We start from the raw sequence: 15,621 nt of genomic DNA, 5'->3' as shown, positions 1-15,621 counted from the left end.
ATGCATTTTTGGAGACATATCAGAGCAAACTCGTTAATATCAAATGTACATTTTTTCAAATTTGAAAAAATTTAATACAAAAAATTGAACTATTTTTTTACTTTTATTAAAGTACCGTTTACTGAAATCTTAAAAAAGTTAACTGAACCTGGAAAGTTTTTTAAATCAATTTTTTAATGTTTAAATCTTAAAGAATGTAAGCACTAGTAAAGTAGAAGAAGATTGAATTTTAACTTTTTCTAATTACAACTTTGAAAAAAGTTGGTCTTATGGAGGATTTATAATTTTAAAAACGGCCCTCTAAAGATCCAGTAAGAATTCGTGTAAATTCGTTAGCTGTGAACTGTCACTCTCTCTTAGATCCCAGGCCTGTATTTCTGTCAGCCCTGGTTTGAATCAACTAAATTACTAAACTACTGTTAGCAAAAGTTGTGGAAACTCTTTTTTCAAAACTAATTTGAATTAATTTAGATGGTGTGAAAACACTGGTTTGGGTGTGTATCTTCTGACAGCTTTCTTCAAACTAGTGTTGGAGATTTATATTGCGCCATCGATATTTTCGATATATCGTCGCAAAACTTTGGCGATATATCGATATTTTGGTAATACTTGCTGTATAGTATAATGTACCGGTGGTTCACATTTAATTTGTAAAAAAACGGTAGTGTTATTATAATCAAAAATAGAATTTATAATATGAAGAAAAACAGTATATGAATAATATTATTTGAACAATATCAACTGTAATTAGACTAATCACCGCTTCACACAGGCTTTGTAATGTGTATAATATTAGCTTTAAAAATTTTTAGCATTAATAAATATTTTCATTTTGTTAGCTTTTCATTCTTTATTTTATCGAAGAAAAATGGTTTGCTGTTTTGAACTTTTTGTATTTTTGTCATACGCTTAAGCGAAAAAAAAACTTTTTCGGCTGCCAATAAACTGGCAAGTTAAAATATTTTAGAATATTAGTAAAATTATTGTATACATTGAAACAGTTATGCCAATAATTCACATAAGCGAGTTCGGTTAAATTCGGCATTTAAATGAAATATTGTGTGCTAAACTTGAACTTTGAGATAACTAGTAACAAGGTTTTTCGCTTGTTCATCCCAAAGAGAGAATATTAAGAATATTTGGGATAAAGAGAAACAGAAATAAAAAGAAAAAATTTTTATATTCCATTGTTTTTCAAATTAATGTATGTACATACGAAAAAAATGTTAAGGAATTCAAAAATTCAAAACAATATTTCCCCGTTCTTGCTCATTTTTCAAATTTATCAATACTTGACAAGAATTGATGTTTATTAGACGTTAGCACATTATGAGCGGGTCGGGTACTAGTACCCGCTTGTGTTTATTGTCACTTATACGCGGGCCGGGTGCAAGTACCCGCTGCGCGCATTGTCGCTTAAAAGCGATGCAGGTATTAGTACCCGTTTAAAATCAGCGCTTTTAAATAGCACAAGCTAAAAAATATGTTTAATATAATGTTCAAATTGATGTATTATTATTGGGAACGCGTTAGGTATAACATCCGGAGCAATCATAACGAAACTTGTTTATCTTACAAATTTCGTTCATATTATGTTTGTGTTTCAGAATTTCGTTTATTATGATACTTTACTGCTCCTATGACAGTGCAACGCGTTCCTAGACCAATTTGTTTGATGGGACTAATTGATAAAATATTTGGTCGTCCCCTTTAGTTTATTTTTTATAGACAAAGGTCTAATAATAATTTCTTTCAGTCCTTTATTTCGTTTTTACCCATAACGACACAAGCGTTTAAAATGAACAATTCATTATGTGTTTTTTTATTCTTATATTTTTAATTATTGTACTGTGTATATAACATTATCTAAATATTTTTGAAATGTACGTTTCATTATGTGTTTTTCTTATTTCGTTAGCTTTCTTTATTCTTATAATTTTACAAAAACAAGTCATAAAATCCCCCAGAACTTTATAAAATTACGCGGATTTTAGCAATCCACCTAAAACTAACCTACAAAATTGGGAACTAATCCTATTATAGGCAATATGGATGTAGAAACTTATTCCAGACATTTTTTTAATCTTGTATTAATTTCAAAAACTTCTTAGTTTTTGAGTAATAGGCCCTCAAATTTTTTATGTATCCTGATGTATACATTGTATATTCGCCCGATACGCAACATTGTGGCCCATGCTAGGCCACCAGGCTCATGATGTGTTAGGATTATTTCGACTTTAAAATAATTGGTAGTTTCAAAAGTTGAAAACTATCGATAGTGCTTTCGATAGTTCTCCATCTCTACTTCAAACTACTTTGTCATTGTTTTGCCAATCTTCTTTTATTTGCAAAAAAATCTAAGATTGATTTGCTTTTTATAATAAATTTGTACAAAAATGTAATTTAGAAAGTGTAAAATATACACAAACCATTGAAGAATAAAAATAACACCGAATATCGCAAATTGTGAGTACATATTTGAAGAATAGCTTAATAAGAAAATCGCCAAGTTGTCAGTTTTGAAAAGGGAATGAAAATATTAATGAATTTTTCATCTAACAAAAAACGTTTGACTACACATAAGGAATGAGGAGCTGCATTCGTAATTAATAAAGAATCTTATAGTCACACCATAGAACAAAGATGTATCTTTTCCAGAATTATCAACTTTTATGGTAAAAGGACAAAATGCCATTTAATTTTCTAAAAAAATCACGGCATTATAATGTCACTTCGAAAAGTTTATTTGTAATTTCAGTCCATCATCTTTTAGGTAAGTTTTATCTGTAAATTGGAAATTATTAAACAATTTGCTTACAAAATTGGTTAGGTGCATATTAGTCAATTTTGTTGAAATTGCTTATATATGATATAAGTGATATGTATATGTGCAATGCTAATCAACATGGACATTTGCAATATGCACTAAACAACTCATAAATTTCCTTTATTTTTTAAAATTTAATACCACTAGAACATTATCTTTAAACCTAGACGTAAAAGAATTTTCCTTTATAAGATGAGGTCAATTTAATTTTTTTTAATTGCACTTTTTATTATTTTTTGTTTTTCTCATTAAAAACTCTAATTTTTAATTCTTGGAAGATTAATTTTCCATTTCGTTGTTAACAGTTTAATGTTTATTTGATAGTACCTCAATATTACAGGAGATTATATTATCCCTGTATTCTTACTTTAATGGTCTAAAAGTCTGAGGTGATCAAAACAGAATTAATTAACTTACATATGTATTTTCTGATTAGTGTATTCCAATAAATCAATTGCCATTTGCTTAGTAAAAGAAGAATGAACGATTGTGCAATTGCATTTTTTACTTTTATTTCACGTTTAAAAAGTTAAATTTGGTTTTTAAAAAAGTTAACTGTAAGATTCGATTTTCATACAGCTTGAATTCAAATTAATTGAAAAATTAATTTCAATTAATTTCAATTCAATTAAATTGAAAAACAGAACTCTGTTTTTGAATTTCGAATTCCGCAAACTACTTTAGATAATATTGTTAGTTATTTGTAAGAGAGGTACGTACTATGCACGGGGCCTGATTCGAAAAATTAACTTGCTCGTCATTAATATTGGTGGTATTCTCAAATTGAATTTGTGAAAAATGAAATTTCAAGAAAGTGATATTTACTACAATCAAAAAATTTAAACGTAAAATTAGATCGTTATAAAGTCGAAATAATCCGGCTAATCAGACTAGAATAATCACATTAAATTATTTCAAGATTTTCATATGAAAAATTTTTGGTTACCATAGATAACATGATTTTTCTAAAATTTTCATGTGAAAGCTATTTTGTTATATTAAATTTTCGTTATAAATAATAATTGTAAAATATTAGGACCGAAAATTATCTAACCTGTTTATTGAATTAAATACTTATTTCATTTATGAATCTATTTTATAATAAAAAAAAATAAAATAAATTATTTATTTTTACTATAAATTTTTAGAGTAACAATAAAAATTTATGAAATAAATAAAATCGGAAATATTTACTGTTTTTATTTAGACTAGTTTAAATAAATTATATTAATTTGATATCATTGAAAATTTAGATACTTCAACTACAGTTGATTGTACTTTAAGTTCTGAAAGTACTGGACAAGAATGTCTCGACAATGTTTGCCAGCGCTTATCGATTAATCAGCCTGAATTTTTTGGTTTGCGTTATCTAGTTAAAGGAACGAGAGAAGATCTGCGATGGGTTGATTTAGAACGTCCACTGAGTAGGCAATTAGAGAAATATGCCTCAGGTAGCAAGCTATATTTAAGAGTTCAGTTTTATATTATATCCGGAATAAGTTTATTAGAAGATGAACAGTCTAGATATTATTATTTTCTGCAATTGAAAAGTGATGTGGTTGAAGGGCGACTATCTTGTGATGTTAAGCAAGCAGTTTTGCTAGCATTGTATTGCCGGCAAGCTGAATATGATAGTTATCAAAAAGATAAAAACACTTTAGAATACTTAAAGACACTCTTACCGTTTCCTGAACGTGTAATTGATGAAGGTTTGCAAGAAAATTTGATTGAAGAAATCTTACAACATCATCCCGGTTTACAAAATTTAACACAAAGTGCAGCTGAAGAATGTTTCATAACTGTTTGCCAACAAGTTGATGGTTATGGGCAAGAGAAATTTTGGGTCAAAGACAATCACGGAAATGAAGTACAACTTGGACTTAGTATAAATGGAATAGCTGTAATAAATCAAAATAACTTAAAATTTTATCCATGGCACGAAGTCAAAAATGTCATAAATTTAAAGAGAACTTTCAATATTGAACAAGAAGGGAAAACAGTTGTATCATTCACATTTCCAGAAGGCGAAACTGGAAGGTATTTTTGGAGGTTATGTGTTTTACAACATTTGTTTTATTCAAAGTATGAAGTTAATAGAACTTCATCACCATCGATCCAACAACCACAACAACATTTAACTCCACATTCAGGCATAATAGGTGCAAATGGCAATTTTGCACAGCACCAACAATTTATTGCAACACATTCAGCGAATAATTTGTTTCATAATTACTCAGAAGAATGTAACGACAGTCAAGAAGATTTATTGAACGAACGTTTATACTATACAGGAAATGTGGGAGAATCACACCAAATAGTAGAGAAAAAAAATTCCCTAATTTCTTCAAATTTATCTTTATCTAACAGCCAATATTTACAACAACAGCAATCACAGCATCAGGTTGTACAGGTTTGTATGCTAAAACTTTTAAAATTATAAGTGGAAAATTTGAGTAAGCGTATTATATATCCATATCCATAACATTTTTTTTATTTAGCTTATTCTGTACATAACAACATGTCCATATCCTCAAAAACAACTATTAAATATGTTTTAGATATATTTGCATCATGGTTTCATCATGGTGCATGTTTAATATTCACAATGCCAATGATTACACAAATTTTTTGCGGAATTGCTACATATATAATTTTTTGCTCAAAATTTGTACAGTCAAATGTGAACATAATACACACACACATACATAAAATATTATAGGTAGTATATTGCATATGATGTGTACGCACGTGCATACAATATAACATAAATTCGGTCGTTTGATTTGAAAATGAGTAAATAATCTTGCTCACTCTACACATACGAAGAATTATCTAAAGAACTAATCGGTATTGATAACGAATACTAATTTTAAAATTTTCGCTATTATGTATATCTAATTTTAAGTTATATCAGAATTTTTTTTTTTTTTTTTTTTTTAATTTTTGATATATTACAACTAAGTCAATAGACCTATCTAGTAATCTTGTTTTCTAAATATGCAAGGACACGGTGAGCCGAACCCATCGGTAGCAGGCTCTAACGTTTCTAACAATGCCATACTGCAACTAAAAATAATTTATACTATTTAGCGAGCCAAATCAAAGGGCGTTGATCTCTTAAGTCTCCTATTTGGATTTGCTGGGACGAGCAGCTTTTGAATCTCGTCATTTGGATGTTGTGTAGCCCTGGCCTTATGGTTTGAAGCTTGAAGTGTAATCTCTTCACGTACAGTGTTAATTTTTAAATCTCGATGTATGACGTCGTTCTTTACATACCATGGTGCCTTTACGATGTTTCTTAATACCCTATTTTGTAGTATTTGTATTGCAGAATAGTTGGTTTTTTTAGTACAACCCCACAGTTGCAATCCATATGTCCATATTGGCTTGATAATTTGATTGTAAATCAGTAATTTATTGTTGATGTTAAGTTTGGAATGCCAACCAATTAACCATTGAAGTTTTTGTATTTTTAATTTCATCTCTACTTTTTTCTTTTTGATATGCTATTTCCATTTTAATTTAGCATCCAATGTCATGCCTAGATATTTTGCTGTATTTGCATAAGGTACCTGGGTAGAGTTAATTTTGATTGTAATTGGATCAACTTTCTTGTTGGTGAAATTGGTGTGGATAGACTTCCCCTCATTTAATTTAATTCTCCATAGTTGTGTCCACTTAAAAATATTATTAGTAGCACTTTGTAGTTTTTCTGTGGCCTCTTCAACTGTACCCCCCGTAGTCAAAATCGCCGTATCATCCGCAAAAGTTGCCAAAGTGTAAGTCTCTCCCGTTGGTATGTCGTTTGTATATAGCAGGTACAGCAATGGTCCGAGGACACTACCTTGTGGAATACCAGCACTTATAGCTTTCAGGGATGAATATTCGCCCCCATGTTTGACTCGAAACGATCTCTCCGACAGGTATGATGCTAGCAGTTGACAATATTCATTCGGAAGATCTCTTTTGAGTTTATAAAGGAGTCCCTTATGCCACACCTTGTCGAACGCTTGTGCGGCGTCTAGAAATAATGAGGCGCAAACCCCCTTCTTTTCAAGTGATTCTTCAATTATGTTAACAATTCGATGTACCTGGTCTACAGTTGAGTGTTTCGCCCTAAAACCAAATTGATGATCGGGTATCAAATTTTTCTGCTCAATGATTGGGGTCAGTCTACGTATAATAAGCCGTTCGAAAATTTTTGACATAATTGGTAATAAAGAAATCGGCCTGTACGATGTTTTGTCATTTGGTTGTTTACCTGGTTTAAGTATCATGATAACTTCGGCCACCTTCCATTGTCTCGGCACATATTTAAGATCAATGATTGCATTCATTATGTACAACAATTTTCTTACAGCTTTGTCTGGTAATTTTTTTATAATTTCACCCGTTATTAGATCGTAACCTGGTGCTTTTTTTACTTTTACATTGCATTTAATTTCCTCTTTCAGCTCTTTCATGGTAATCTTAGGCACACTTGCGAGATATATTCACTATGTGTGGAACATCTTCTTCCCAAGTTAATCTTGGTAGCGGTTTGAATGTGTCCTCGAGATGTTCAGCGAACAAGTTAGCCTTTTCTTTGTCAAATCTCACCCACGACTGGTTGTTTCTTAACGGAATCGATTGTGCAGTAGGCTTGTTTGCATTTTTGGACGCTCTCCACAAGGAGTAATCATTTTCTTTATCCGGTGATAGCGCCATTAGGAAGTGCTCCATGGTCTTATTTTTGTTATCTAAAAGAGCCTTTTTTAAGGCATTTGTTAGTTGGTTCAATTTCGTCTTATCAGGCGGTGCTCTCGTATTTTGCCATTTTTTCCGAGCCTTTCGTTTTTCGGACACTAGGATTCTAATTTCTTTTGGATAAGTTTCTGCAGCCCCACCGCTCGAGCGCTCAACCATTTGAGGGTTAGATGACCAAGCTGCACCCTGTATATTTTCCACCAGATTGTCTACTTCTTGTTCAATTTCATACCATTTTTTTAATGGAACCGCCAAGTTTATGCTTTCTGTAAGGTGGCGTGCAAACATTCTCCAGTTTGTTCTACGGTTGACCAATACAGGTGGGTCTTCTTTCAGAATTACGGTTCTACTCACTGTCAAGATGATGGCGGAGTGATCAGAGAGTAAATCCCCAAAATCCTGGATGTGGACAAATTTATCTGACAGACCTCTTAGGATAAAGAAGTCCAACAAGTCTGGAATTCTTCCGATATCTGAAGGCCAATAAGTGGGTTTACCAGTAGAGAGAAAGTGGCAGTTGGATTCAGTTCCTGCTTCATACAAGTGTTTACCTTTAGGGGTTGTAAGCCTGGAGCCCCATTGCTGATGTTTTGCATTGAAGTCCCCTCCAATTATGAAGTAGTATCCAAGACTCTGTATCAATTGACTATATTCTCCCTTTTTTAGATTATACCTGGGAGGGCAATATATGGCTGAAACATTAAAAGATTTTCCTTTTAGTGAGTGTACTTTAACGGTTGTTACCTGCATAGTTGCGAGTTCCATTGCTGGTTCTTCGTTGTGTTTGATTTTCTTTTTTATGAAGATTGCCGAACCACCCTCTGCTTTACCGTTTGGGTGGCATGCTTGGTAAAAGTTGTAGTCAAATATGTCCATGAAACAATCTTTGACAAGATGCGATTCAGATATCAGGCAAATATCGATGTCATCATTATATAGCGTTAATTTAATTTCATTTAAGCGATGTCGTAGCCCGTTGGCATTCCACGATAGAATTTTAAGGTCTGGCATTATCTTATTTTGAGTTTTAGCTGATTTATGCTGTTTTCTAGCCTATTTATTTGGACATAAATTGATTTTTCTGATCGTTTTTGTTCATCAAATTTCTGCAGAATTAACTGTAGTGTTCTCTCAATTGAAGAGGTATTGTTCTCAGTAGTTATTTTGTTTTTAGTTGCATGTGCATATGAATGATACTGGGGGATTGTCGTATTATTTGTAAAATCTACTGACTTAAGAGGAGTAATTAGATTACAGCTCTGCGTATTCATAGCAGCGTTGGTTTCAATGGTTTCTAAGTTCTCAGCGTTATCAATTAGCTTGCGTTCTCCGTTGTTACGCATTTTTAACTTCAGAAGTTTCATTCTCCTTTTCTGAAACTCCTTTGCTATTTCACAGCCACGATAATTGGCAGGATGCTGTCCTTTGCAGTTGGCACATACTGGTGGTATATTTTTACTTTTATTACAGCTAGCGGTCAGATGATTTTCACCACATCTGACGCATTTAGGAATTTTCTTGCAATATGCCTTGGTGTGATTGAAGCTTTGGCATCGTTGACATTGGGGTATGTAACTTGGATTTTTTCTGACTGGCTCTATTCTTACAGTGATCTTTAGAATAGTTCTAATATTATAAATACTTGATATTTTCTCTTTGTTATCGAAAGTTAATCTAAACAGGGGAAGACTCCTCTTAATGATCGTTTGCTGACCCTTGTCATCCGTAGTTTTTTCCTTCTTTATGATGTTCACAGCATTTAAAATTTTTAATCCTTGTTGCTTAATGTCAGCTATAATATCAAGGACATCACAGGTCCCGTGGAGGCCTCTGACCATGACGCTAATGGGTCTGTCATTTTTATTTTCATATGTGAACCATTGTATGTTATCATTTTCCAATTTTTTTACCAGGTTCCTGTAGCTATCTGAATCTTCTGTATTAACCTTCCATACGTTATTAGCCAATGATGTGATTTTATACTTTTTTATTGCCGCATTTACAATATTCTGTAGTTTTTTATGCTCGTGTATTCCAACAATATTTATTGGAGGTGGTACATGTTGTTTAGGTTCCTTATTTTTAGATTGTTCTGTGGTAGTAGGGTTGACAGTAGTGGTGGAATTTATATCATTGTTAGAGGGAGTAGCAATTGAAATCATATTTCTGCTGCAATTATCCTGACTAGTAATAATTTTTGTAGTAGCAGGAACAAATACTTCCGGAGAGGACTTCGTTTTACGTTTTTTATTTACGGGTTTTCTTGTGACAGCAGTTTTCTTCTTGGTTTCCGAATCTGTTTCAAAACCTGTTAGTTCGGTTTCGCTCGTGGAATAAGTAGTTCGCTTAGATTGTTGGAAGGACGAAATAGGAGTTCTCAGAGAGTCGTTTTCTGTCTTAAGCTCAATGATTTCTTTCTTTAGCGTATCGCATAAATTTTCTATTTCAGCTAATTTTTTGCGCAGAATTGCATTTTCATTTGGTATATCATTATTAACAATATTTTTAGTACTCTTCGTGGTGCCAACTTTAACATTTTGTTCTGGAGGAGTACGTTTAGTTAAGGTACTCCTACCAGTTACGCAAGTTGTTTGATCGAACGTCGATGGTATTGTATAGTGCAATAGTTGGCCTTCCCCAGAATCCGTAAGGCCGACCTCCTTGGAAGGGTGGATTTACCATTACTGGCGTACCACCTGGGGTAATCAATCCTGTAGTTTTTTCCATTGCATATAAAAATTCGTGTAATCCTCGACAGGAGCCCTTACATGGTACTATCAGCCGGGCCAGCTGAACCATGGTTTTTTCAGAGGTTGATACTCCTCTTGGATTTTAATGGACTCGTACCACAAGCATGCCTTACTGCAGGTTTTTCTTTGCCCCACCTGCCGGGCCGTATCAGAAGTTATATCAGAATAAGAAAAAAAATTTAAAGAAAATATGTAAAATTTCGTATTTTTATTGTTTTAAAATAAATTTTGTTGTAGCATACTCCACCCAGCGTCATACACAGCCATGCAAATATTTCAGCAGAATATCAAGCACAACCTCAAATGCATCATTTTACGAATCACGTAAATGTTAATGGTCCGGCGACTACGTTATCAACTTCCCAAATACTCGATCAAATGGAGTCTCGTGTTCAAAGCACATCTTGTCTTGATTTAAGCAATAATAATTTTAACACAAACCAAGATAAAGAAAGATTAAAAGCATTATTGCCAACTTACCGTGCAGCACCAGATTATGAGACAGCAGTACAGCAGAAATATCATACTAATTCAAGTGATGTTCAGATGATTCGAATTCCGTCAACTGCTGGTTTATATACATCAAGTGGAAGTCAACCTGACATTCATAACTTGCCAACGGTCCAGCAGCGGTTTCCTGATATAGTGTCACAAAATTCTTGCTCGATACCTCAAAATCATTCAATTAATACAAATTTATACACAAATATCGATTTGCTTCAACGAATGCAAATGATGCGATTGAAACCTCCACCCCCATATGCTGCCAATAGGCTTAGCTCCACATCTACACCAGATTTAGCAGTAGCAGCTAGTTTGCGTACAACACCGTTAGGTTATCGTGGAAACGCTTATGTATCTGGCTCCAGTCCAGACCTTGTATCAACCAGAACATTTTTAAATACTCAATATCCTACATCTATACAATATTCATATTTAAACTCTATGGGTCATTCACAACCATATTTACCTGGAGCGTACGACAATTTAAATATGATTGAAGAACAACCACAAGCTATTTTCTTTCAAATGAAAAAAACTGCTACAGCTATTTCATCATATGACCAGCATTCAGGTAATTTAAGAAATAAAAAATTTCACTCTTTTAATATATGTATTTCCACACATTTTTAAAAATTGCAATAGCTGGTGTTCCGCAACCAATTTATCGCCATTCAAAGAATAATTTGCAACAACATCAAAATGAAACCGCACCAAACAATCTTTTACATAAATCTAACACTACTGGTTCCATAGAACCTATATATGAAAATGTGCCATTTCCATATAATTCGAATTCATCTGTAAGTAATAGTACTCAACAAAGCAAATTTAATAACAATAGTGCAAATATTTCTTCTGAAATGAGACATCGAACATCAAGTATTCAGTCAGCACCTGGTGGAACTTCCGGGATTATTGAGGCTACAAACCCTAACGTTTTAGGAAATAATAACAGAATACAATCAAATGAAATGATTCGTCAGCAACATTCACATCAGCTACCGCAAAAATATTTGTCAAATGAAGATAAGGCAAACCTGAGCCCAAGTTACTCGTTACAGAAAACCCAAGATCCTCAACATCAATCGGACCATTTAGTACAACAGACACATCATCAACATCAAGCTCACCAACAAACTCAACCACAATTTAGTAATTTACACATACCAGGAGTAACATCCTCCACCGATTATTTAAACTTACAACTAAGCTCTGTAAAGTATTCAAAAGAACATTATAATAATAACGCAACTGGTGTTGAAATATGTCATTCGAAGCATCAATCACCATCTTCAACCTTTTTGAATTCATCTGGTGTATCATTATCAGTTACCAACAATAATTTCGAATCACCGTCTTCTGCAAATGTTACTACCAATATCAAAGAAAAACGTAGAAAAAGATGGGGAATTTTAGTTGGCCGCAGTAATAAACAAGCAAATTCGTCTTCCATTACAGAAAAGAAAAGTGCAACATTGGGTCGCGAAAAAACAAAACATAAACACAAAGAAGAATTAGATCAAGAAGAATCTAATCTACGTCATCGATGGTCAACTGGTCTACCAAAACTACAACCTTTGTCAGCTTCTTTTAGCAAGGATAAATTGGTAACGCAAAAAATATTTTAACAATTAAATACGGTTACTATTGTAGCATATTTTTATAGTGCCAGATTTTAGATGCAAAGTTAAACGACCCGCAACTCTTTATTGAGTTTGAAGGGATACTGAAAAGGCGGGAAAACGCTAGGTATGAGTGCGCGCTTTTGGAAGAAAACAAAACAAAAAATGCAGATCCAATGTTTTTACCCTATGATGGTGAGTAGTTTCACAAATAAATTTAAATATTCATTTACATATTTATGTAATATAAAATAATTATATATACTTAATATTGCCTAAAGATAATCGAGTAAGGATAACTCCTACAATGGAAAATAGGCATGGATACGTTAATGCTTCATATATTTCGGTAATTCATATTCCAACATACAGGGTTTGCGAGACTTGATTGTACTTCCGAAGCAGGGCGATGGAATACGTCTAGGCGAACAAAAACGCTTGGTGAGATTTTGGTTGTCGGTCCTCTTTCTCGAGTTATGAAGCTTCACAGTAGAAATTTCTGAAAATCATTAAATTTTTATATTTTCACTATGATTATCCTTATTTATGAGTAAATTACGATTAAAGGAAAATTTAATGAAGAATTTTTTTTGAGAATTTTCACTCGCACTTAAATGTCGCTGAAACTGAGAAAGTTTTTAATATCAATGATCCACCGCTAAAACGTGAATTTTATGAGCTTTAAAAAGAATATACTAGGTTTGCTTTGTGAACTTTCGGACCTCATAACTCGAGAAAGAAGGTCCAAAAGGCAAAATCCTACTCAGTGTTTTTTGTTCGATTAGACACAATTTATCCCCTACTTCGAAAACGCCATCGACTCTGGCACACCCTGTATGCATTAAAAATTTTCAATATAAATATTAAAGGCGACTGTTGGGGTAAATCAACGATTTTATATATTGGGACAATCTCCACATAACAATCAAACCACGCAAATATTTTGGCAATGTGTTTGGGAGGCTGATATATACTTCATTGTGCAGTTATCAGACGAATTAAATTATATTCCACCAGATACCAAGAAGTCCGTTGACTGTGGTCAAGTAAGTCGTGTTTTAGGGTTAGAAGACTTAAGTCTTCTTAACTTACAAAAAACGATAAAAATTCTAAATTTCAGTTTCAAATATATCAAGAATTTTCGCAACGAACCGATAGGTGTACAACAAGCAAATTGCGAATATATCACCAACAAACGAAACGTCAAAGATCTGTTTGGCATTTAAATTTTGCAGATTGGGCCGAGCAGAGTTGCCCTCGCGAAGTTAATAATTTCTTAAATTTCCTAGAAGAATTAAGCTCAGTTAGATCAGCTTCAATAAATGAGGTACCTCCTGGCCATAATTCTAATCCTCCTGTATTTATAAATTGCCGCGACGGAGCAGGCCGATCAGGAGTAACGTTAGTAGCCGATTTGTTATTGTATACGCTCGATCATAACCAAGTAAACACAAATTTCCATATATTTAAGGCATCTTAATCCATAAATCAAATTTTTCAGGATTTGGATATTCCTAGAGTAATAGCGCAGCTAAGGCAGCAAAGAGACAATTTAATTCCTTCTTTAGCCCAATACAAATTTATTTACGCTTTACTGATAAATTATTTGAAAAGAACGAGATTAATTTAGATTTTGAAAACTTTTATGGGGTTAGCATGTATCATATTAATTGTATTTTATTAAATTCTTCAATCTAATTCGTATAATGTTAGATTACGAATAAATTTTATAGAAAACTTATCTTCGTGTGCATATGTTCGTTATGTGGAAGTGGGAAATTAACTTTTATATCTTAGAAATGTCGAAAATGGAAAAGAATATAGAATTTTGATTGATATTTTTAATAGCTTGATGTTACTGTTACGAGAAAAAGATAACTGACCTTACTAGAATAGATAACTAGTTTAAAAGTCGCCTAGGTTATTTTTTTAAATTATATTTTGATATTGGCGTTCAAATTTTAGTTTAAGAAAATATATTCCACGCTAATTTATATACCACTATTTCATAATCTGTTCTCTATTTAATTCAGATATACATAAATATGCATAATACTTAAAACACAGTTTTGCTTATATGTAGGAAATTTTAAATATTTATGTAAGGTTTAGAACAATTTTGTGGTAGGAGATTCATATTTAACTTGATTAAAGATAGTTGGCTACATCATATTCACACGAGGTTGATGATTTTTCAAATAAAATATCTTCAACATAAGTACATTTTTTTTATACTTAAAGTAATAATGTATAAAAAATAGTAGTAAAAATTTTTTTAATTATTTAGAAATCAATAGATTGTTACACAAAATTAAAACAATTTATGTGCCTTAAGAAAATTAGAAAAATAAATTGATATTGTATACATAAATGTAGATTAAGAAAATAAATATTTAATATAACTGTAAAAAGCAGAGTACATAATATATGTATGTTTGTATTCAGTTTGCTTTTTTATACCCTGCACTTCGTGAAGGGTATATTAACTTTGGTTATTAATGGAGTTTGTAACTACTTGAAGGAGTCATCTGCGGTATGGACATATATATATTCTTGCTCGGCGTAAAATTCTGCGTCGATTTAGACATGTCCGTCCGTCCATCCGATCGCACGATAACTCAAAAACGAATAATGCAATCGACACCAAACTTTCACAAGTTGTTTCTTTTGTGCCAAGGACGATCCCTATTGTAATTGGACTAATTGGGACAAAAGGTTCGGGTACCTGCTCTAAATTTTAATGGGATGGTTGCATCGGTTCGGGTGATTGCCATACAATTCCAAAAGCAATTTTTTTATATTCAGAAAAATAAAGTCAGATTCGTGAAACTTAGCAGTCGTGTGTCCAATTTTAGGTCAAATATATTTCTGAAGTTTTAGTACAATTACTTGACAGTTCCGGGTACCTGCCATACAATTCCAAAAGCAAATTTTTTATATTCAGAAAAATAATAAAGTCAGATTCATGAAACTTGGCGGTCGTATGTCCAATTATAGGTCAAACATATCCGTGAAGTTTCTACAGCATGATTTCACTGGCTCGAGTAATTGCTATACAACATTGAAAGGTGTAGCGTATAATTCATTCAGTTTATACCGACTGAAACGTTTTTACTTGTTTAATTTTTGAAGACGGAAAGTAATATAACGACAAACATATTATATATACTCA

At 32.6% G+C, this 15,621-nt stretch overlaps 1 protein-coding gene across 1 annotated transcript; it reads left to right on the top strand.

The window, feature by feature from the left end:
• Positions 1-2,310: 2,310 nt before the first annotated feature.
• LOC129612345 (tyrosine-protein phosphatase non-receptor type 14) lies at positions 2,311-14,191 on the top strand. Its single transcript, XM_055525896.1, has 9 exons — positions 2,311-2,773; positions 4,081-5,237; positions 10,561-11,398; positions 11,470-12,434; positions 12,494-12,644; positions 12,731-12,798; positions 13,319-13,495; positions 13,570-13,893; positions 13,951-14,191. The coding sequence occupies exons 1-9, from the start codon at positions 2,689-2,691 to the stop codon at positions 14,077-14,079; spliced, it is 3,894 nt and encodes a 1,297-aa protein (XP_055381871.1). The 5' UTR covers positions 2,311-2,688; the 3' UTR covers positions 14,080-14,191.
• Positions 14,192-15,621: the final 1,430 nt, after the last annotated feature.

Source organism: Condylostylus longicornis, unplaced genomic scaffold, assembly GCF_029603195.1.
Source record: "Condylostylus longicornis isolate FDR11 unplaced genomic scaffold, ASM2960319v2 ptg000072l, whole genome shotgun sequence".
NCBI classification, from domain to species: domain Eukaryota; kingdom Metazoa; phylum Arthropoda; class Insecta; order Diptera; family Dolichopodidae; genus Condylostylus; species Condylostylus longicornis.
Note: the sequence above shows the minus strand (reverse complement) of the source record. Positions and strands in the feature narration are given on the sequence as shown.